At 39.6% G+C, this 25,017-nt stretch overlaps 1 protein-coding gene across 1 annotated transcript; it reads right to left on the reverse strand.

Annotated features, from left to right (window-relative positions):
• Window positions 1–807: 807 nt before the first annotated feature.
• LOC140377594 (uncharacterized) lies at window positions 808–18,542 on the reverse strand. The gene is made up of 4 exons (XM_072463054.1): window positions 18,495–18,542; window positions 2,332–2,655; window positions 2,134–2,256; window positions 808–1,697 (listed from the first exon to the last, which is right to left on the reverse strand). The coding sequence occupies exons 2-4, from the start codon at window positions 2,447–2,449 to the stop codon at window positions 1,636–1,638; spliced, it is 303 nt and encodes a 100-aa protein (XP_072319155.1). The 5' UTR covers window positions 2,450–2,655; window positions 18,495–18,542; the 3' UTR covers window positions 808–1,635.
• Between the last annotated feature and the right edge of the window lie 6,475 nt (window positions 18,543–25,017).

Raw genomic sequence — 25,017 nt, forward strand, 5'->3', positions numbered from 1 at the left:
GATCCTCCTGCGGGTGGTGGGCCCACGGGAGGGCAGCCCCACGTCGCTCTTTCGGGCTGTGCCCGGCCGGGCCCCGTGGGGTAAGACCCGGCCACCAGGCGCTCGCCATGGAGCACCCATCCCAGGCCTGGCTCCAGGATGGGGCCCCGGTGACGCCGATCCGGCCGACGTAAACGGCCTTGTTCGTGTCGTCGTCATAAGAGGCTTCTGAACCGATCTTTGTCTGACCCGTCACCTAGGACCTGTTTGCCTTGGGAGACCCTACCAGGGGCATGAAGCCCCCGACAACATAGCTCCCGGGATCATTCGGGCACTCAAACCCCTCCACCACGTTAAGGTGTCGGTTCAAGGAGAGGACACTATAATATTGTTACTTTAAATATGGATTATTTATGCCGCTGTAGCCCATCTAATTTAGTACGCTCATATTTACAGTGAAGGTGTAGCACACTGTGGAATCATTACCTTCTGTAGTTTATTTTAAATGTGTTAATGAGCTCAGGAAAGACAGCCACGCCCTCCATGTCCTGAGTGTCTCAGGTGTTTGTCCCGCTTCAAACGTCTGAACCCTGGACTTGTTCAAGACACAAAACTGAATGAATCTGATTATTTCAGGGAGAAAAATCATCTCTGGAGCTGAAGTTTGAAAACCCTGGAGCAAAGTAAATCTGCCACAGAGAATGAGACTGGAAAACACAAAATGATATGTTCTGCACCAACATTAAGACACTTCAGAAAAATACATATGTTGCACACTTGAATTATGAGGCTCGAAGTGCAGTTTCATTCATATTTATTTCTGTAACAAAGACAAACATCTTTCAATGTCCATGTCACGCTCTGTTTTGCTACAGGAAACAGTTCTACTTTGTAACAATGCATCATAGCCAAAAATAATATGAAATTATAACATAATACAAAACACATAAATAAATCTGTGACAGAAATGTGTGTTTGCTCTTTTAGAACGTTTTTAGATTTAACAAAAGTGTAATTTTGTTCTCTCCTGGTGAATCACCCTTGTTTCTATTAGCATATTAGCATACTGCTGTTAGCATAGCACAAAGTTACAACAACCAGGCTTCAACATCATAATCTTAAAGACAACTTCGGCCTGAACTGTCACACTATTGCCTCATCAAAGTACATACACAGATGATAGAGCTCCCCTTGTGGTGTGGCATAGGAACTACACCAATGCAAATCTGAGCGACTTGAACACAGTCTGTCTTTCTAACAACAAAAATTATATTAAATAAATTATAACATGAAATAAAATCAATTTTGGGGGGTGCCCTATTTTCCATTCCCACACATATTTACCCAGATGTCTTTGCAAATAGAACAAAAGTAAAACAGACTTGTGATTCGAGTCAATGAAATAAATATGAATTGAATGAACATTTAGAACCTTCATGGACAAACATTGTGTATAAATACAATCAAATCATTTACAGAAACATTAAAAACACACAATATAAATGTTTTTGAAGCAGCAGTGATGTTGTGGCTGATGTTTTTTAAACGTGTCAGTTTCAAAAGGAGGATTGTACTCCTTCTTAAACGTTCAGGACTGTTACTGCATCAGGAGAAGTGTGAGTTTGTTCAGGAGTTTGACTCGCAGCAGGGACAGAGTCAGTGAGCTGAGAGATACATGTCTGTGACTTCAGGTCCCGGCTTCTTCTTCTCACAATGAGCTGAAAGCACAATGTTGTCACTTATAAAATGGTAGTTCATAATGAATAATAAAAGCCTGTGTGTTGATTAAGCTCCAGTTTGTTCTGACGGATGTCGTGGTAATCAAGGGTGGAAGAGAAATACTACTGTTACTGTAATCAGGGTAATTGTACTTTATAAACATGTACTTGTCTTTCTAAACCTACAAACTCACTACACTGCAGCGGGAGCTCAAAGGACATGCAAATTGTGGTTTGAAACTATTTCATTTTTTCATATTGTGTATGAAATATTGATCTGAAATTGTGATTAAATGTAACTAACTAATACTACAGTACATTTTTTATACTTTTGCCTGTAATTGAGTACAACTCTATTTTTACTTCTCTTTCCTCCACTTGTGAAGGTAAAAGCTGATTTGAGCCTGAGCTGAATCCACTTGAGATGAATTCTCACCTATGAGTAATAATCCAATGGAAACACAGAGGAAAAAGAAGCCACAGATTCCTTCAGTCCAGTGGTGTCTCGCCTCAGAGCCAGAGGTCAAAGGTGACTCTGGATGTATCACTGGAGCTGCGTCTGTCACATCAAAGACATGAATGACCAGAACGAACAGAACAGATTCATTATTAAAGGACAAATGTCTGAGCTCACCCACAACAGTCACATTGAACTGGACCTGGTGCATAAACCCGTCTCCACAGGTGATTTGTCCAGTGTAGAGTCCAGAGTCTCCAGCTCTGAGGTCAGAGATCTTCAGAGATCCAGTCATGTGACTCAGACGGCCTTTATAACTGTCTGGAGGCTCACGTCGATCCTGTCCCTGGTCAAACAGCACCAGGGTCTGTGTGTTTACGTCCCACACGACATGACGGGGCTCACACTGAGAGGAGACTGGACTGTCCAGTGTCACTCTGTCTCCAGCCTTCACCTGCAGAGGTTTGGGTTCTTCTGCTGCTCGGGACAAACCCACGAGCGCTGGAAGACAAGAAGGACAATATTTAGTTTAGTGTGTTTTAGTCTCATGTGTTTGTTAAAAGATGAATAATAAGAAAATGCTCAGTTTAATTTATTTAACAGTAAAACACACACATACAATGAAACAATGAACGCAATCCAAGCAACTTTATCTAAAAAGATAAGCTAATTATTTGTTTGAGTCACTTTGAAGACATATTTACAAAGACAAAGTTTTATGAAATAAAATACTTTTGTGCAGTAAGTACCAACTTCCACTTGAAAAAGCCTTTTATATGAAACTATTTTACATTCCACAGCAATAAACCTTTAAGAGATAAGCAACGGTAAATGTGAAGCATGACAGAGGAATAAATAAATGAATAAAGTCATGACACAGAGCGATGAATGTGACAAGATCAGTAAAGTTATAAAAAGTTCAAATGTTCTTACTTAAAGCTGACAGTAGCAGTGAGATGAGCTGTGGTGGAAGCATGTCTCCTCCAGGACAGTCAGAGTCAAGTGTGAGCTCCACTTTGGCTCCGCCCACAAACTCCACAGGTCACAGGTCAAATGAAACGCTACATTTCTACACAACTGGCCTCGGGTTTCTAACTGTCTAAAGGATTAGTGCCAGTGACAGTGATAAAGCCTTTGTCTAAAGGAATTAAAGGGATTCAGAGATGATAAACAATGTGTGTTTTCACAGGATGAGCACTTTGTTTTCAGGACAAAGACACATTATGCTCACGTTCTAACCACAATACTAGACATGATGTAAATCCTAGTTCCTCTTCAAGTGAATCATGAATCATGTACATACTTAATATTACAAGTACGTGTTTGTAAAAGATGCTGGAAATGTGGGAGCTCTGGATTTCAGGATTGCACTTGGGGATCGTCCCTCAGAACTCGTCTGCTCAGTTCTGAGTCGACTCTTTTCCTTTTGGCTTTTAAACGAGGCTGACGTTTGTGTCGTTGTTGTAAATGAGGTCACACACAGTTAGTTCTATTTACAAAAGGATCATCAAATGACACTATTTGCTTTGTTGAGATTGAAGTTTGAAGTGTTAGTTTGTTTGGTTTATGTTGTTCCATCTTCAGAGCGAAACTGTTTCAAATGTAAATGTGTCTCACTCTCTTTGTTTCCAAATCTTCTCACAGGTTTATTTATGACTAAAATGCAATGAGCCTTTCATATTTACTGATCAGTTCAAACTGAACTCTAGACCTTCAAACAGCTATTGTTAAATTACGATTAAACTATTACTAAACTAAGGTGTTTTTTTAGAACACACAAATGTTTTAAATGATTTATGATGTTTCAGGTTGTTTTTTTAGCTCATATGAGACAAAAACTAGCACAAAATATTTATAGTTTTTAGCTTCTTGTTGTAGGCGTCGTTTTTAGGACTTTCCACTGTTCAAAAGTTGGATTTATTTTGTATTTTTGTACACGCTGACAAGAGTCTTTCTTCTACGTTGTTACTTTTATTCGCTGTACTTCATGTGTGTTGGACGTGTCAAATCAGTTCTGAGAATGTGAATTGGAGACAGTGATAGTTCAAATATCACACATTTCACACCCACAAAAACATAAAATCAAAACTGAAAATGGTCTCTGCCTTAAAGCTGTTTCCACATGAGTCTATTTTGGATTATTATGAGTCCAAAATAGACTCATGAGTGTTTTTGAGTCTATTTTGAAAGGGAAAGAATTAGCACTAAATAGCAACGGCCGATTAGCACAAGTAAAAAGTGATTCACAGCAAAGTAACAGTTTCAGCTTGAGCTCTTTGTACTTTTATGTAACTTATGGTTTGGTCACACACAGTTTCTTCAAATCTAACATTATTCAGAGCACTTTAAAACAGCAGTGCTACAAACAACAACAACAACAACAACAACAACAACAACAACAGAAAACAGAAGGAATAGAAAGAATATTTTCAAACAGGAGGCACAGTCTGATGTATCGTCAGACAGACTTAAGCCTCTTTTAAAGGGCCAGTCCGTCACCTTTCATGTGGGGGGTCCACTACCTGCTTGTTTCCATGGAGATGTTAATTGCTTCACCTGGAATGTTCCAAAGTATAAACTTATATCATTACAGCTGATTTTAGTCCTGAAGAATGAATGCCTCTGTGACACATGTAATGCTGCACTGTGGAGCATCACAGGCCGAGCTCTAACGTGTGGGCTCTAATGTGGCACAGTCAACTTTTAATTAAGTTTGAATAAGAATAACAAAAACACAACAGGTTTCAAACTTGCTTTTTATCTTAACAATATTGTCACAACACAAACAATACAATAAAATACTACTATAGTTTATTTAATGAATACACAGCTTTGGCTCTTAACTCTCCTATTTTAAAAAAGTATTGTTAAATTATAATGAGTTTATGCATATTTGATGACTCATGGGCTCATGCAGGGGCACAGATATCTGCTGACTCATGAAAATGATCCGGTTTTTATGTACACATTTAGTCAAGTGCAGGGGCCACTGATATTTACAGGAAATCACATGACTTTTCAGACACGTTTGCTCTGACAGTTTGTGCACAAAAGGATCTACGTGAACAGCTTCTTGTGTGCACAGGCAGAATGTGTGCACAGGCAGAATGTGTGCACAGGCAGAATGTGTGCACAGGCAGAATGTGTGCAGAGGCAGAATGTGTGCAGAGGCAGAATGTGTGCAGAGGCAGAATGTGTGCACAGGCAGAATGTGTGCAGAGGCAGAATGTGTGCACAGGCAGAATGTGTGCACAGGCAAAATGTGTGCACAGGCAAAATGTGTGCAGAGGCAGAATGTGTGCACAGGCAGAATGTGTGCACAGGCAGAATGTGTGCAGAGGCAGAATGTGTGCACAGGCAGAATGTGTGCAGAGGCAGAATGTGTGCACAGGCAGAATGTGTGCACAGGCAGAATGTGTGCAGAGGCAGAATGTGTGCAGAGGCAGAATGTGTGCAGAGGCAGAATGTGTGCACAGGCAGAATGTGTGCACAGGCAGAATGTGTGCACAGGCAGAATGTGTGCACAGGCAGAATGTGTGCAGAGGCAGAATGTGTGCAGAGGCTGAATGTGTGCACAGGCAGAATGTGTGCAGAGGCTGAATGTGTGCAGAGGCTGAATGTGTGCACAGGCAGAATGTGTGCACAGGCAGAATGTGTGCACAGGCAGAATGTGTGCAGAGGCAGAATGTGTGCAGAGGCAGAATGTGTGCAGAGGCTGAATGTGTGCAGAGGCAGAATGTGTGCACAGGCTGAATGTGTGCAGAGGCAGAATGTGTGCAGAGGCAGAATGTGTGCAGAGGCTGAATGTGTGCACAGGCAGAATGTGTGCACAGGCAGAATGTGTGCACAGGCAGAATGTGTGCACAGGCAGACCAGAGCAATGACGTGACAACATGACGTCCAGAGTGCGACTTAAAGGAGGTCAAAGCAGGACATTGGTTTGATTCGACTTCAGAAACATTGGGCTCTAAATCTTAATGTCAGCTCCTCTTTTCTCTAGAAGGCCTGACTAAAATGAGCCCCAGATCAAACTGGCTGGACTCTTTGTGAAGCTGAGGCTGTAGTTTCTGCTTGACTCTGGAGTGTGAGGTCTGATTGACACTAGTTCTGCTTGTGTTTGGTTTTGATCATTCTTCTGGAGCTAATTTCACTGAAAATGAGATTTAGGGATTTGAAATAAAGTAAAAGTCAAGGCAGAATCTCTATAAAGATGTATTCAGTTGTTCACAGTTCATCCCAGAATGGTTTATTTGACTGTAAGAGGGCGATAGCTTTCTCTCTGTGTTTAATATATCAGATGGTGGATCAGCTCAGTTTATGAGGTTAGATGTTTAGTCTCATTGTGTTCTGAATATTGTATTTCAACTCATCATCTGAGTACTTTTCCACTCGCACAAACAGCAGACAAATACTTTTACCCAAAGTGTCTGTGATATAAGTGGTTTGTGCCGTTATCACTGTCCCCTGTTGACCTCGCTACTCTCTGTTCAAGCATCAGCTCATTTTGTTTATTTTTGTTATACATTTTTTAATATTTTTGGTTTTCTGCACCTTTATTTACTATTCATGTCAGTTCAAGCAGAGGTGGAAATAAAATAATGATGGCCAACGTGAGCGTGTTCATAGTCGAGGAGTTTCAATGCCTTTTATGACAAAACTCATTACTAACGGCTCAATAATGTAATATTTGCCGTAATATTACTCGGTATCGGATCAAATAAGAAAACAGTGGTATCGCCCATCATCAGCGCTGCAGGATGGATGTACAGTCTTTGTTTATTAGTAGTAACAAATCTATTGATTAGTTGATCTGAACTACAAACAGACTCCAAAACATGTCATGTGCTGAAAGAAGAGGTTTTATGGCTCAGACGGAGCAGAAATGACCCCAAAAGAGTGAGTTTCCTGAAAAAAGAAAAAGACTATTTACTTAACAATGAAGATGTCTCTTTAGCCGTAGCTTTGTCAAATCTGGTAAAAAATCCCGAGCGTTTTGAGATCCAAACAAACTAATGGATGAATCAAATTGATCACCAAAATAATCATGATCATTTTTTTTTACTTTGCTAATCCATAACACAAACCCTCATCCTGGTCTTGACCTACAATCTAACGACCCGGTCCTGATCTTAACGACAAGCGCCACAACGAAGCCCTAAACTGAGCGTTTAGAAGCTAAAACAAGCTCTGACCTGAACACAAATGTTGACAATGATAAGGAAACAGCATTAAACTCCTGCTGCCCCTGCTGGATTCTAGCCTTTTGTCTCTTGAGTGTTTGTTTGTTTGTTTGTTTGTTTGTGTAATGTAAGATTTTAGAGTGATGAATTTTACTACAGATGAAAACATTTTATATTTAGGAAAGGGCAACGCTATTTATTTTCAGTGGTCTAACTTAGGTGTGACCATTGCCCCTGAAGTGATCGTATCTCACATACTTTCTCTTTACTTTCTTTGGTTTCATGTCCGGCTTCTCCTGCTGTTTACAGACAGAAAACACTTTCTAAAATATATCTATTTTCTACATTTGGTCAGAACAGCTATGCACAGGACACAATCCTGTTGTGTTGAATTGATAATAGCAGTTTCCCAAAAGCCAAACCGGTCAGTGGACATTTCCAAACATCATTAGATGTGAAATACGAGACGACTGGCGAGGGCAAACATCTTAAGGATCATGTCCGGGCAAAGCCCCTAAATCACCCTGAGTATCACAGACTTCACATTAGATCACATGAAGGAAAGTGAAGGAAATGTGACAAGAACCAAAACATTAGGCCTTTTTAATCATCAACTCTGATCTGACATGTTTGTACTTTAGTTCCTCTGAAACAATAAACTAAACAAGTGGAAACACCACTTAAGACCTTAAACATTTACTTTAGCTGCAAAATATGATATATTTGTCAAGACTAAATCTATCTCTTTATTTTGCTGAATTATAAATGTTTTGACACTGAAAACATACGTTGGACTTGATTCATAAAGAAGCAACAACGACAAAGTCATGAAAATGATGAGTGTTTGTGGCATCTGATGTGACACATGGGTTTAGGGCAAAGATTTGGCAGATTTGGCCGACTAAAATCAAAATACTATTTAGGTTCCCACAACGAGGAACAGCCAGGGACACATTTCTGCAGTAAAAAGTGATTTATTAAAAGATAAATTATTTCCATTTTGAAATACATTTTTCCTTTTAAAATATGTCTCAATGTTTGTTTGTTTGTTTGTTAGTTTGTTCCTGTTGGATTTTCCAGGCTGTGGACACGTGGATTGTCTTGTTTATTGTCTTGTATAAGTGTCTCTGTGCGGCGCTGAACACAAAGACTTTAGAGAGTCTAGTACTAAAAACATGACGTACTTGAAGAGTTATGACTCGACTTTCTTGTGACTTGCACCTCTGAATACTGATACTTTCTAATGTCACTGCAGTAGAAAGTATAAAAGTATAAAAGTATAAAAGTGCAGGGTTCTGGCCCAAAGACATTCATGGACTCGTGATTCTCTCTGTTCATGGCTCAAACTGATCACTTGGTTATGTTTGTTCTGTGGCTTGTCGATTCTAGTTAACTTATATCAAATTAGACATTTTTATTTAATTCTATGAGGAAGGAAAAATTGTTTTTAGTAATTTCATCAACATAAACTACAGACTTTTAATCTGCTCCATTAACACAACATTTCGTCCTCCAAAGTCTGATTTCGACTCAAAATCACGTTTCCACAGACAGAAGATATATATACACATACATACATACATACATACATACATACATACATACATACCTTCATACATACATACATACATACATACATACCTTCATACATACATACATACATACATACATACATACCTTCATACATACATACATACATACATACATACATACATACATACCTTCATACATACATACATACATACATACATACATACATACATACATACATACATACATACATACATACATACATACATACATACATACCTTCATACATACATACATACATACATACATACATACATACCTTCATACATACATACATACATACATACATATACACACACAGATATATACACACCCTCCGCGGGTGGAGTCTATTATCCCCCTTCAAGCTTGGGTCTTCTAGTGGCCTGCAGCTTGAGGGTTCTATGCAGTACCTTTGCTGTTCCTGAAGATGTCACAATGTCAAAATCAGTTTTGAGTTAGAGGTTTAAGAAAATACAAATATAAGAGTTAAAAGGCATGATGGAGGCTAAGCAGCTGTGTGGTAAATAATGTCCATAACACAGGGATTTTCAAGTTTCGGAAACACATTTTAAATACAATTAATGCTCTTGTGCTCATTACCACAGAGCTTCAAACATGGTGCCTTCATGTGCTGTGGGAATTATGATAAATACAACTCATATCTCGGTCAGTTTGTTGACAGTTTAACAAACAGCTCGTTTGGGCTCTTCATTTTTTAGTCATACATATTTTTTTTTAAATAACAAGCGAAGTATCTATTAGTTAAATTCTCATTTTACCATAAACGTTGTATTTTAAAAATACATTGTAAAAATATATCCTATTTGTCGTTTCGATTTATTTATGCTTAATTAATAGGCTGCAATCCTTTTAACTTTGAAGCTGCAGCCAATGTTTTAGCCCCATTTAAACTGCCAGCAGAAGGCTCAGGATGCTCAGTGATCCAGCCATAACAACTTATTCTTATTTTCCCCTTAGCCAACATTTACAGTGTAAAGCGTGAAACAGATGTCTGAGGTGAGAAACGAAAGTCAAAACAGCAAAAAAACAGTATTGCCACAGAGTCGAACACATGTTACTATGGATACAACATCACATTGTAGTATTGTAAGACGAATGAGTCAGACTGCATTTCCTGAAGAGGTTATGTGAGGACGACTGGACAGGAACCACCAGAGCCTTTGACCTGCTCATGTGAGAGTGCAACTTTCACTTTTCTGGGGCCCAATAAATTGTAGCGTGCACGTTTCTTTGCTTCTTTTTTCCTCTTAATTATTTATTTTGCAGTAAATACAGTTTGATCTTCTGTGTTCTAGTTGTCGAGTCAGTTCAGGTACAGTTATGACAGTTATGACTCAAAACAAGTAAAACATCTCAGGAAAGATACAATTTGAGCTGTGGGGCCAAACAAGAACTTCTGTGACTTATATAACTTCATTCTGCTGTTTGTCTTTTGTTTTAACCAATACTTTGTACTTTACGTTTAGAAAAGGCGTGGCTGGGGTGATCCTGCCTGAGGGTTACTGTGACAGGGACATAAAGTGTTACTGTGACAGGGGCATAAAGTGTTACTGTGACAGGGGCATAAAGTGTTACTGTGACAGGGGCATGAAGTGTTACTGTGACAGGGGCATAAAGTGTTACTGTGACAGGGACATAAAGTGTTACTGTGACAGGGGCATAAAGTGTTACTGTGACAGGGGCATAAAGTGTTACTGTGACAGGGGCATGAAGTGTTACTGTGACAGGGGCATAAAGTGTTACTGTGACAGGGGCATAAAGTGTTACTGTGACAGGGACATAAAGTGTTACTGTGACAGGGGCATAAAGTGTTACTGTGACAGGGACATAAAGTGTTACTGTGACAGGGGCATAAAGTGTTACTGTGACAGGGGCATGAAGTGTTACTGTGACAGGGGCATAAAGTGTTACTGTGACAGGGGCATAAAGTGTTACTGTGACAGGGGCATAAAGTGTTACTGTGACAGGGGCATAAAGTGTTACTGTGACAGGGACATAAAGTGTTACTGTGACAGGGGCATAAAGTGTTACTGTGACAGGGACATAAAGTGTTACTGTGACAGGGGCATAAAGTGTTACTGTGACAGGGACATAAAGTGTTACTGTGACAGGGGCATAAAGTGTTACTGTGACAGGGGCATAAAGTGTTACTGTGACAGGGGCATAAAGTGTTACTGTGACAGGGGCATGAAGTGTTACTGTGACAGGGGCATGAAGTGTTACTGTGACAGGGGCATAAAGTGTTACTGTGACAGGGGCATAAAGTGTTACTGTGACAGGGGCATAAAGTGTTACTGTGACAGGGGCATAAAGTGTTACTGTGACAGGGACATAAAGTGTTACTGTGACAGGGACATAAAGTGTTACTGTGACAGGGACATAAAGTGTTACTGTGACAGGGGCATAAAGTGTTACTGTGACAGGGGCATGAAGTGTTACTGTGACAGGGGCATAAAGTGTTACTGTGACAGGGGCATAAAGTGTTACTGTGACAGGGGCATAAAGTGTTACTGTGACAGGGGCATAAAGTGTTACTGTGACAGGGGCATAAAGTGTTACTGTGACAGGGGCATAAAGTGTTACTGTGACAGGGGCATAAAGTGTTACTGTGACAGGGACGTAAAGTGTTACTGTGACAGGGGCGTAAAGTGTTACTGTGACAGGGGCATAAAGTGTTACTGTGACAGGGGCATAAAGTGTTACTGTGACAGGGGCATAAAGTGTTACTGTGACAGGGGCATAAAGTGTTACTGTGACAGGGGCATAAAGTGTTACTGTGACAGGGGCATGAAGTGTTACTGTGACAGGGGCATAAAGTGTTACTGTGACAGGGGCATAAAGTGTTACTGTGACAGGGCCGTGTGCAGGTGCAGTTATCTCGTCTGCATCAGTGACAAAGTCTTGATGTTCTCACACATTATTACAGAAAATACCAGGACTCCATATTTTCTCAGACAGTTTCTGAACAAAAGTGTGTCGTTATTATGAACGCTCTCATTTGCACAGGGCAGACCCACCACTTGACAAAAATCTGATCAGAATTTCTTTTCTTCATCCCCAGGGGAAGATTATATTTGTAACAGACACGAGCCCGACCAGCAGAAGAAATAACTTAATGTTAGAATATGAACACAAACATAAATATCTGTATCCCAATAGAATAGAAAAAAACATGTTGTTGACTAAACCCCAGTATAAAGACAAATATGTGCTTTACCCAAGAATTCATCTCTTGGAACGAGCCACAATAACAGGAGATAATAACAAGTTAATAACAGGAGTTAATAACTCATGGCTCATGTACGGCTCATGTGCAGTAATGACACAAAACAAGTCATAAAACCCAGGAAAGTGCTCAAATCAGCCAAGTTCATTTAATAAATTATATTTACAGTTGTTAAAACATCATTTAAGACGTTTAGCACATTTCTAACTGCAGCAGCAGCAGCAGCAGCAGCAGCAGCAGCAGCAGCAGCAGCAGCAGCAGCAGCAGCAGCAGCAGCAGCAGCAGCAGCAGCAGCAGCAGCAGCATGTTCAAACAAAATTGTTCAACTTGGAGAAAAATAGGCAAAATGTTTAGTAAAATCTTAAATACAACCATGTTGTCTACGTTTTAGTGAAAAGTCTGACCTGTCGTGCACTTTAAATACCTCTAACAGTCTATTTACATATCTATGTTACATGTGACTACAAGAGACAATGCACTCAACCAAGTTTTAAAACATTCTGATTTCCAACAATAATGTCCTCGACAGGATTTATGTTGAATCCTTCATTCCTCCAGGCGTGGAACATGGGAAAACAGGTTTCAAACAATGTCATGTGGCCAGTGTTTTTAGGCACAGTCCAGAGGAAGTTTTGTCTTCTTCTTCTTCTTCTTCTTCTTCTCATAATGAGCTGAAAGAAACCACACATTTGTTAGTCGTGTTATAAAGTTACAGTTGACCTTGTGCCCTGTGCGTCCATCAAGATGTATTTATAAAAAACATTTATTGGAGCCTGAATTTAATCACCTTTAAATGTTAGTCCAAGGCAAACACAGAGAAATAAGACACAACAGATTCCTTCAGTCCAGTGGTGTCTCGCCTCAGAGCCAGAGGTCAAAGGTGACTCGACATGACGGGGCTCACACTGAGAGGAGACTGGACTGTCCAGTGTCACTCTGTCTCCAGCCTTCACCTGCAGAGGTTTGGGTTCTTCTGCTTCACACAGGAGAACTGAGAGAGGAAGAGGACAATATTTCAGCTCAATCCAAATATCTGGTTGTTGTTGTTTTTGTTGACAGATAAATAGAGGGAAAGATGTACCATTTAATAAATGCATTTTTGCAGTAAAGCACACACACATTCTAATGCTACAAACACAAGTCACTACAGCCAAGATTCTCTTTAAGATCCTGGACCTTTAGTCAATAAAGTCGACAACAATAATACACTTTATAGAATCCTACAAATGAAATGAATTACTTGGCCTACAGTCCCTGATTTTGTGAACATGGATTATAACAGTAGTGAAGACACAAAATGGCCGTTATGAGCCTTTATTTGTTTACAGTCTGAGACATTTACAAAGTGAGTACAAATACTTTAATACAGTCAGGACCAACTTCCTCTTGACCTGAACAGCATTTTACACAAATGGACCTGTACGTCTCCAGGACTCTGGGACGAGCAGGTCGGATCACAGCTGACCCTTCTTATAAAATGAATATCGACTTTTAGGAAATAGTAAATCAATGGTAAATGCTCCTGTCATGTTCTTTAATCTGCTTCTCAACTTCATCGTCGCTCATCACTGCTGTACTGATTTCGGGCGTTATATAAATACATTGAGTTGAACAGTTTCCAAATGATTCATTGGCAGATTGAGCCTCGACACAGAGAGCGATGAATGTGACAGGATCAGTAAAGTTATAAAAACACAGGAATAGTTCAAAAGTACTTACACAGAGCTGATAGTAGCAGTAGCTGTGGTGGAAGCATGTTCACCTCAGAGTGAAGTGTGAGGCGTGTTGTCCCGTTTTCCCTTTTGTTTCGTCACTCTCACAAACTCCGCCTTTCAAGCAAGTCTCATTCCTCCTCTCCTTCCTCTCCTTTTTCTCTCTCACCCTTCACTGATCTTGATATTGTTTTAGTCATTTTATCTCAATAAATCATAACTACAATCCTTTACGTCCTGTTTGTAACCTGATGTTATTGTGGTAGTTCACATGAGTTAGTCACATCTTGATTTTCTACTCGTTGGTTCAGTGATGATGACATTTGATGATGACACATGTACAGGGCAGTGCAGCGCTGCAGCCTTTATGTCAGACAGGTTATCTAATGCCTTGACATCACAAGATAAATTAATCTAGTTTGTATCATCGCAGGCTTTTATCTAGACTCAGCTCAGTTTGATGTTCTCGTGACCTGGAGCTTTTCTCTCTCTTGTCTTGACTGTTTTAATGCACGTCCATCAGCCAAAGTAACATGCCACACCTACAGTTAGTCTAAAAGTCTGCAGCACGTCGAAGAGAACACAAGACTTTATCCCCCATTCATAGAGTTAATTTAATGATGTATTTTCTATTTGACTTGAGCTTGTGTTGGTGAAATGTGCTCTTGAAATAAAGTAAGATTGCACTGGATAAATCATTTCCCTTTGACTTTTAACAAGTTTCAACAAGTTAATCGGTCAAATCGCAACTAATTGATTATTTAAAAAAATGTCAATTAATTTAGTCATCAAATAACCATTAACTGGTCTGTGCACATGCTAAAACATGCCATGAGCCGATGAAAAGACGTTTAGACTCAAATTGAGCCTCAATTGCATTAACGTGATGCAGAAAATGTGTACATTAAGTGTATTTGTTGCTCTTTTGTCCATAAATAAACTCCATCAGGATCATCAAACTCAATAACTCATGGATTAGCAGAATGATCGTTAGCTGCAGCGCTAGTTGTTGTAATTGATCCAGTGATTACACACGGTTTATGTATTTCTATTGCAATGTAAACTCTGGCTGTGGATAATGAAGCATCATTTGCTCTGTTGAGATTGTGTGTGCAGGTCTGTGTCACTTGTGTACTTAGTGGACTAGACTTACACTTTGTGCTGAGATCTTCAGAGTCTGAGTCTGGGGAATTCCAGCTCCACATTTACAGAGTCGTTTATAATGCAGTGCCTTGTGTATTTCTAATTCTCTCATAGTTATTAAAATGCCTAAAATGCTTTTCATATAAAACAGTTTTGACACCGACTAAAGTCCAGACTTTCACACACATGCAGTTAAGTTTATAGTAACGACGTAGTATGTGCAGTTTTATTTATGCGTTTAAGCTTCCTGTTATAGATTTATACATTTTGAAGACCATGAAAGTTGGATTTTATTTTGATTGTTGATTTCAATAAGTAATAAGTTCTGAGGATTTGAATTGGAGACAGTGATAGTTCATAAATGACACTTTTCACTCCCACAAAAAACACACAATCGAAACTGAAAATGCCTCTGACACAATCGAAACTGAAAATGCCTCTGCCTTAAAGCTGTGTCAGTCTGACACAAGAACATGATCTGACACTTTACAGTTTTTCACAGTTGCTAACACCCAAAAAGCAAAGATTTGGCACAATTTGCACAACCTTCACTTCATGTACCAATCGCTCGCCCCAAGTTGGCACTACTTCACACTCCCTTATCTGCATTAGACTCTGACTTTCCTTCTTTACACTCTGATGTCAATTACAAATCACCTTGCCTATAACAATCAACCTATAACACACAAATATTCAAAACACTACACACAATGTTCAGTCGTTGAACACACGTAAAATCTCCAAAAGAGGAATTATTTTCAGCATGGAGGTGGAAGGTCTATGAACGGAACCCACAGGGCCTGGTCCCACTGCTCCAGGCCATGGAGGAGGCTTGTGGTGACGTCAGTGTGGAGGCCTGTCAGGGCTTCATGCGCCACTCAAGGTGATTCTTCCAACACGGCCTGGACAGGGAGCACACGGCCTGGACAGGGAGCACACTGCCTGGACAGGGAGCACACTGCCTGGACAGGGAGCACACGGCCTGGACAGGGAGCACACTGCCTGGACAGGGAGCACACTGCCTGGACAGGGAGCACACTGCCTGGACAGGGAGCACACTGCCTGTGATGTCGATGAGGCCCTCTGCCTGACAGGAACTGGAGGCATGATGGCCCATTTCTTTTTGTGAGGGGGGGACGGTCTACTGTACTGTCCTGTACTGTTCTGTGTGTTCTAAAATTACTGTAAACTTTTTTTGGTTGCATATTTGTGCTGTTTTATGTTAGACTACAAAAGTTTACAAAAGTTAAGGCCTACAGACATTTTACAAAAGGAGAAATAAGTTAAAGCTGTGGTCACATGAGTCTATTCTGGATTAATATGAGATCGACTCGTGAGAAATGACTGTGGCTGATTAGCAGAAAAGATAAATAATTTGAAGTTTAAGTGACGTCTGATGAACAGTAAATGCAACTGACAGCCATCATGGGGGGTTCAAGTGTAAAAGACTAGATTTTCTAGTTTCATGGGCTTAAAGGAATGATAGTGGTCTCATTTCCTCGTGGCGTGGACAGCCAAGTAGTTCATGACTCATGTCAATGTGGGATATGAGCTGTTGGTGGGAAGCACCCCCACCCTCCTGTTGTACTGCAGTGAGTGTGGTGAGTGTCCGCCTCAGTCGGTCCCTCATCTGCCTGAAGAGTGGGTCCAGTTCGCCTCAGTCGGTCCCTCATCTGCCTGAAGAGTGGGTCCAGTTCGCCTCAGTCGGTCCCTCATCTGCCTGAAGAGTGGGTCCAGCTCGCTTCTGACGGTCCCTCATCTGCCTGAAGAGTGGGTCCAGTTCGCCTCAGTCGGTCCCTCTTCTGCCTGAAGAGTGGGTCCAGCTCGACTCAGTCGGTCCCTCTTCTGCCTGAAGAGTGGGTCCAGCTCCAGTTTCCTTGTGTCCGTCTGTCCGTCTGTGAGAGTCGGATCTCTCCTTCACTGGAACTCCTCCAGGTTTCTACGCTTTTTTCCCAAAGAGGTTTTTCTTGTAGTTTTTCCTGGCTGAGAAGGAGAGTCTAAGGACAGAGGACCCTGGGACATCGTCCCTCGCCACCACAGACATTGTCTGACTTCATCGCCACCACAGACATTGTCTGACTTCATCGCCACCACAGACATTGTTGATTCATTTCTCCCTGTGGCCCTCAGAGGCAACTGTTGTTGTGATTTTGGGCCTTACAAAAATAAATTGATTTGATTTGATTTGATCATGCACATTTATTACAAAAGGGACTAACAGTCGCTTGAGTTCTCAAATCGGCAATTTTTTTTTATTAAAATGATTCCTTTAAGCGTAATATTGCTTTGCCCTTTTTTTTACCTTCCATTTCCCTCAGTCTTGTCTTCCCTGCTTTTACTTCCTGGGTTACCTTTCCATTAATTTCCATTTATTACTTTCTTCATTCTTTATTTTAATTATCCACGTCATGATTGTGCCAGTGTTAAAAATACATCCCTTTGATAAGTAGAGACAGAAATCCAATTGACCTGAAGTCCTCATCCTAAAGAGCAGGACCACCGCCTTAAACCCATGAAGCCTGTTACTACAGTTACTACATCCCCGGAAACTAAACGTGTCTTTAACATAATAGATTCATGGTCTTTCAAGGTTTATCTCGTTTGAAAACACTTCCAGAGCAAACACTGTTAAACATTATGGTGACCTCTAGTGGCAAATTTCAGTACAAACATTATTTATTTTGTTTTAGCAAATTAATTTATCCTATTCTTTTAAAGGCTGTGGTAAATATTGATGACAGTTTGATGGACATGTGATGTTTTACAAACCTAAGTAACATTTACAACATAAACAAATCAAAGAAATCTGTTCAAATTCATGGAAGTATAATTTATTAGATTCAAGTTCAAATCCCATATACTTCTGCATTAGTTTGAAGACAATGCCACCATCAGGTCATCTGGTGTTACTACACCTGCGTCCAGCAACAAACATAAATCTGTTGCGTAACTATTTGCGTTTGCGCACTTTCATTTGACTTTTCAAACAGGTCATCAATGATTTGAGCAAATATCAGCCACAACACAAACAAACAAACAAACAAACAAACAAACAAACAGCCTTTAACTAGAAAAAAAGCTTTTGCATGTCCAAGTTTTTGTCCATTTCTGACTGGTTCAATCTAAAAGTGTCTCTTCTAAAGTTTAAGGTGAAAGTGAAAGTGCAAACAAACTGTTCTCACTTAAACTTGTCACAAAAGAGTTTCCCCCTAAAACCAGACTTCATACATATAATATAGTGACTAATCAAACATTTGTCATGCAAACCACTGCAAACCAAACCAAATCCAGCAGCAGACGTGGTCAGTCCTGACACAAGAACATGATCTGACACTTTGACCTTTGCTCAACAACAAGAAGGAACTCAAAAACATGCAATAAAACAACTCTGCATTTAGGTTAAAATCATTAAATGTATAAAACACAGCCTTACATTTAGCACACAAGGTGTGTTTGCATAAGACTATGATACATTATTTAACTTACCATTTTGTGTCTTGTAGAAATGAAGTCGTAAACAACTTTGGGTGGGAGTGGCTTGATCTGCATTATATTCCACTTCAGAAACTGGAAACTGGTTGCTACAGCAACAGTGCTCATGACACTTCCTCCAGAGTTTTACTAAATACACAGCAGGGACTGATCTGGACTTTTCTGCACTCTTTAAATTATTGTCCTTTTAATGTTGTAATACACATATTATTCATTGTAATATCTATGTGGAGAAGTCTATTTGACCAATTGCACAAAGTATTCACACACACACACACACACACACACACATACACACACACACACACACACACACACACACACACATACACACACACACGGTCTATATTTTTGTAAGTAAACAAAAGACAGTGATGAGCATCTTTAAAGCAGGCTCTGATATCACTTACATGTATCTGTATTTTACAGAGAATCCCAGTTTGTGAAATCACATCACAATACACTTCACATTTGCTTCCATTCTGAATGCTTTCCCCCCCACAAAACTTCAAAGGGTTTTTAATGTGCTTCATGCAAAGTTCAAAGTGTGTATGACAGGTTAGACTACACATTTTACCCAACAGTTATACCATTTTGTAACTTTTGTAATTGTACTTCCTGGTTGGACATGAGCAGCAAATATAACATAGGTAATTATGGAGGTAATTCCACAATAGTTACCTAGCAACCAGACTGTAAACAAAACCAAAAAACATAAATTACACAATACTTATGATTTGGCAAACAATAACACCAAACAACACGTTTATTTTGTTGGATGTCCGTTTAAACTAAAATTTTCAGTCAGTTAACTGTAAATTCTCAGAGGGATAATGTATCTCAGTTTTGTTTGTTCAAGATTTCTTGAAACTTTAAATATAAAACTATGAAACATTTTTACCACAGGTTCTATACCACCAAACTAAGTCATAAGTAGAAAACAGGAGATCATGTTATATATTTACAGTTGAAACCAGAAGTTAACACTCTATATAAAAAGACAGATATAAAATTCAGAATAAACTTTCCCAGTTTTAAGTCCGTTAGGATTAGCAAAATTATATATTTTTGTAAAATGACAGATTAGTGAGAAACATAAATTTTAAAGATATGTTTTATTCTTAATTTTGTCATTTCTTGAATGTCAAAAGTTTACATACATCCATCCATCCATCCATTTTCTACGGCTTGTTCCCTTTTGGGGTCGCGGGTGACTGGAGCCTATCCCAGTGACTTCGGGCCTTAGGCGGGGTACATCCTGGACAGTGGCCAACTTGTCGCAGGGCCAAAGTTTACATACAAATCATTAATATTTGGCTATACTACTACTTCTTGCCTTTAAACTGTAGGACGTTTTAAATGTCCATCCACAAACTTTGCACAATAGTTGGCAGCGATTTTGGCCCATTCTTCTTGACAGAACTGGTGTAATTGAGACAGGTTTGCCTTTTCAGTTCTGCCCATACATTTCCGATTGGATTGTGATCAGGGCTTTGTGACGGCCATTCCAAAACATTGACCGTGCCATCCTCAAGCCACCCGGTCACCAGTTTGGCAGTGTGCTTTGGGTCATTGTCCATTTGAAAGACCCATTTGCACCCAAGCTTCAACTTTCTTGCAGATGTCTTGAGACGCTGCTTCAGTAAATCCACATATTGTTCTATTTTCATGATGCCATCTATTTTGTGAAGTGCACCAGTCGCTCCTGCAGCAAAACGACCCCACGACGTGATGCTTCCACCGCCATGTTTCACTGTTGGGATGGTGTTCTCAGGCCTGAGCGCATCCCCCTTTTTCCTACAAACGTAACGGTGATCATTATGGCTAAACGGTTCAATTTTAGTTTCATCAGACCACAGAATTTGTTTCCAAAATGAAGGTTTTTGTCCTTGTGTGCATTTGTAAACTGTAATCTGGCTTTCATGTGTTTTGTTTTGAGTAATGGCTTCTTCCCAGCAGCCTTTCAGCCCATGTCGGTAAAGGTCGATACAGCTTTTACCAGCTCCAGCAAGCATCTTCACCAGGTCTTTTGCTTTCATTCTTGGGTTCAAACGCACACGTCGGACCAAAGCACGCTCATCTCTGGGACCCAAAAGCCGTCTCCTTCCTGAGCGGTATGATGGACATTCCCATGGTGTTTATACAAGGATACATGGATGAACCAGATTTGTGCAAGTTCATTTCTGATATCCTGGCTGATTTCTTTAGACTTTCCCATTTTGTTACACAAAGAAGCAGAGGGTTTCAGGTGTGTGTTCAAAAATATCCACAGGTGTGTTCAAATGTTGTCAGTTAACCAATCAGAAGCTTCCAACATGACATCATCATCTGGGAATTCACATTTTTGTTTAAAGGCATGGTCATTTTAGTGTAGGGAGATTGATAAAAGATTGTAAAAGAAAATATGTATATCATTATTATTCTGGTATAGCACATAAACATTTATCATGGTGTATTTCTTTACTTTTGGTCATTTGGGCTGATTTTGAAAGCCAACAAAATTTAGTATGGGGTTTTGGTTCCACGGATATAGTTAGGACACCCCTGTTTTATGGCCAAATAACAGTTATAAAAGAAGTACCCTTCATCTAATCTCTAACAATAAACACTCATAATTTTCGCCAAAGAAATCAGAATTTTAACTGGAACTCATGCGGAGTGCCACATGATTAAACGTTAGAATTCACCTATGCAAGCAGAGTTATCTCAAATTGAGTTCAAATCACAAGTTCAGTCAATTTAAGCAGAGTTTTTCTTTTTTCCCCCGGAGCTCAGAGCCATTCTATATCCAAAAAATTAGATATAAAAGACTTGAACTGTAACTGTCAAGTGTGTTGTCCACAAGTCTGAGTTCAAATCCAAGTCCTATAATATGAACCTCAAATTCAGTCCCAAGTCTTAGAAACTCAAATCTCAGAGTCCCGATTTAAAAAACAAGACTTTGACTAGGGAAATTACTTGACAAAAAGATCAGAGATTACCAGTGTGGAAAGTAACAAAGTACAGATGTAAAAGTACTGTACTTAAATACACTTTTTAGGTATCTGTACAATACCTTTATATTATTAACCCTTTTTTACTTTTACTTCACAACATCTGAGAGGAGGTATCTGTACTTTCTGCTCTGAAGTGTTCAGGGTTTGAGGTAAAAGGCCATGGTGACATCCTGCCGAAAATGTTTAGTTAAAGACAGACTTATGACTAAACTATATAATCTATAAATAAAAATGACTAGATAAATTAAGTTATCAATTCAGTCACGTCCTTTCACCGAAAATCAACACAATTCTTTATTTCAACATTTTATTTCTGTATCCATAATCAAGCGTAATATCATACTTTGATATGACTTATACAGACAGCAACAAGCTCTGCAGTTTGTCACATGGCCTCACGATGGCGCTCTTGTCTTCTCGTCTTCACTCGTGACCTGAGGAAACTAGAAGCTCATTTCCACCTGAAACCATCATCTCAAATCAATAGATGTGGGAAGTGATAAGTGAAGAATTAATGAATGAATGAATAGTGTGTTCTACTTGAGTCATAGTATTTTAATAATATATAATCAATAAATAAATAAAAATATTCTTTCTCTTTTTCTAGTTTTTTTCCCCCGCAACTCTTTTGATCAGTGGAGAAGGTGGTGCCATAAACATGGAAATATGGAAATATCTGATAAAGTCTGTGCAAACACATGAACCCAGTCCCCAGTTTGCCACGTGAAACCACCTGCTGCAGTGTTAATACGTGTTAGACATTTGTGTACCATTTCTGACAAAGAAATACATGTATTCAGACTGATCATTTTATCTATTTACAAATGAAAGATTATCAACAACCAAATGTCATTAACAGAGACATTTTGCCTATAAAGCTCACGATCCAAAAGGTCATTTCAGAGTTTTGTATAAGTAAAATCTAAAAGACAATGGTTCTATACATCAACCACCCAACCACACGAGAGTTACACCAGAACTCATTACCACAGGTAGAAGTGTTTATAGGTTGTTACCATTAGCAACTAGCATGCATGCTAACACCCTTAATAAACATTTCTTAAAATGTCATTGGGGACATGAATACACATAAAACAGTGCAACAGTTTGACAATTAAATTCATGTTTTGTTTCAAATTGTGCCACAAATAAAGTATCAGGTGGATTTTGGGTCAATTAGTTTTGTAGTTGCCCCATTAAAATGAATGTAATAGAACGTTTACAGGAGTACCAGGCTGTGTGTGCATTTATCCCAAACTCATCACTCCTGGAAGGCTCAATGTGAACGTCAAGACATGTGATTGATGGAGTATATTACTTTTGCTTTGTGGTATATTTCTTGTGGTACATTTTTATCATAGTTTTACATCAGTGAAGTGGCAGTTTGTGAAGTTTTTTTTTTTAAATTAAATATTAAAATGACAGAAAGTAGTGCTGAGTTATAAAACAGAATCAGAAAAGGTTTTTATTATCATGAGGGAACAAAATTCACAAACTATAGGAACTTGCTTTGACGGTGCAACATACAACAATATATAATAATGTAAAGAGTTAAACACTATCTGAGAGTTTAAACAATTTACCAAAATAAGTGTTACAAGATATTATTCCTTGTGGTAATAACATTAGCCGGAGCCTCCACCAGAAAAGTCTCACCTTTAATGATCATTAGAGTGAATTACATACGTTTTACACAGAGACATTTCACAATAAGAGTCTTTCTCATGTGTCACGAAAGGACAAAAATGACAACAGACAAATATAATGTGAATAGGAGAATGAGAAGTAACAATGGGATCCTTGATGCATTTATCTGATGAGCTGACATTTTTGTGTACTTTTCCTATAATGATTAACTCATAGTTCATCGTCGAGTTCCGGTTTCTCATAACTGACTTGTGTTCGTGTCCAGACTTGTCATCAGACTTGTCATCAGACTTGTCATCAGACTTGTCATCAGACTTGTCATCAGACTTGTCATCAGACTTGTCATCAGACTTGTCATCAGACTTGTCATCAGACTTGTCATCAGACTTGTCATCAGACTTGTCATCAGACTTGTCATCAGACTTGTCATCAGACTTGTCATCAGACTTGTCATCAGACTTGTCATCAGACTTGTCATCAGACTTGTCATCAGACTTGTCATCAGACTTGTCATCAGACTTGTCATCAGACTTGTCATCAGACTTGTCATCAGACTTGTCATCAGACTTGTCATCAGACTTGTCATCAGACTTGTCTTGATCAAACTGAACAAAACCCTGGCTGCTCAGCAGGAGGTCGAGGATTGGCCCAAAACTATCACATGATTCATAATGTTCACGTCATAATCACTCACAAAGCTTAAAGTCAGTAATGAAATAAATTTAACATGAGAAAAGATTAAAAAAAAAGAAAATAATGATTAAAATAAGGACAGTTCTGCCATTTGGACTTAATTTGAAAATGGCCAAATTTGACAAACCTTGAATGAGACGCTGCTGTTCTGACGTGGTCTGTGTTTATTAGTTTTTGTTTTACTTTAAAAACGCCTTTAAACATTACATTTAAACATTACATTTAAAAAGGAAATTGGGACCATTGCCATAGCAAGTAACAATGAAAAAAAAAAAAAATGAAATAAAAGATCATCTTTAATGAGATAATGTCCTCAAAATGATGCATATGTGGCAGTACGAGTATTTTGATATTGTTTGAATGGTAAGTTGTCCAACAACGCCACCCCAATTTAAACTGGGGAAAATTAGTAAGGCACGCAGATAAGGATTACTGATGAGACAGAGACGGTTCCATAAATTACAACATGTTTATTATTTAAATAGATAATGCTAACAATCTAAAACACATTTTAAGCAAGACAATAATATTTTTAAACAATTTAATCTAAAAGCTGAAATGCTACCACTCAACACCACGCACACCCACTCACACACACATACACATACACATGAATAAACTCAATAAGACCGTTGGAGGGGCGCTGAGGCTTAGCCGTGGGGGTAAAACAAATGGGGCAGTAACCTAATAAGAAAACGCCAAAACAACAAAACAGTGCACCACAAACCAAAACGCGGGAACCACCACCAGGGAATCCACCACGGTGTCAGACCATCAGCCCCTATAACACAGAAACATGTATTAAAAGCGGTACATAATTTGAGTCCAGTGTAGGCACGGCAAAGGGATATGCAGGTAGAGCAGCAGAAAAATGTCTATATCGCGCCCATGCGCGTTAGCGCGACACACCCAGCGCAGAGCTGGTACAGACCACGGGAGAGCACAATCGGGCAGCGTGGGGGCACAATCAAGCGCCGGCCTGCGCCGTCAGTCCGACCAGGAGGATGTTAGTCTGCGCAAAGCGGGTTACTCCGAGCACAGTGGCAGCGGCAAAGCGGCAGCGGCAAAGCGGCAGCGGCAAAGCGGCAGCGGCAAAGCGGCAGCGGCAAAGCGGCAGCGGCAAAGCGGCAGCGGCAAAGCGGAACGGCAGCAAAGCGGCAGCTCACTTCGGAGCGCGACTT

The sequence above is a fragment of the Eucyclogobius newberryi genome, unplaced genomic scaffold (genome assembly GCF_026437365.1).
Source record: "Eucyclogobius newberryi isolate DKJ021-1_F unplaced genomic scaffold, fEucNew1.0.hap1 SCAF_4, whole genome shotgun sequence".
Lineage (NCBI taxonomy): Eukaryota > Metazoa > Chordata > Actinopteri > Gobiiformes > Gobiidae > Eucyclogobius > Eucyclogobius newberryi.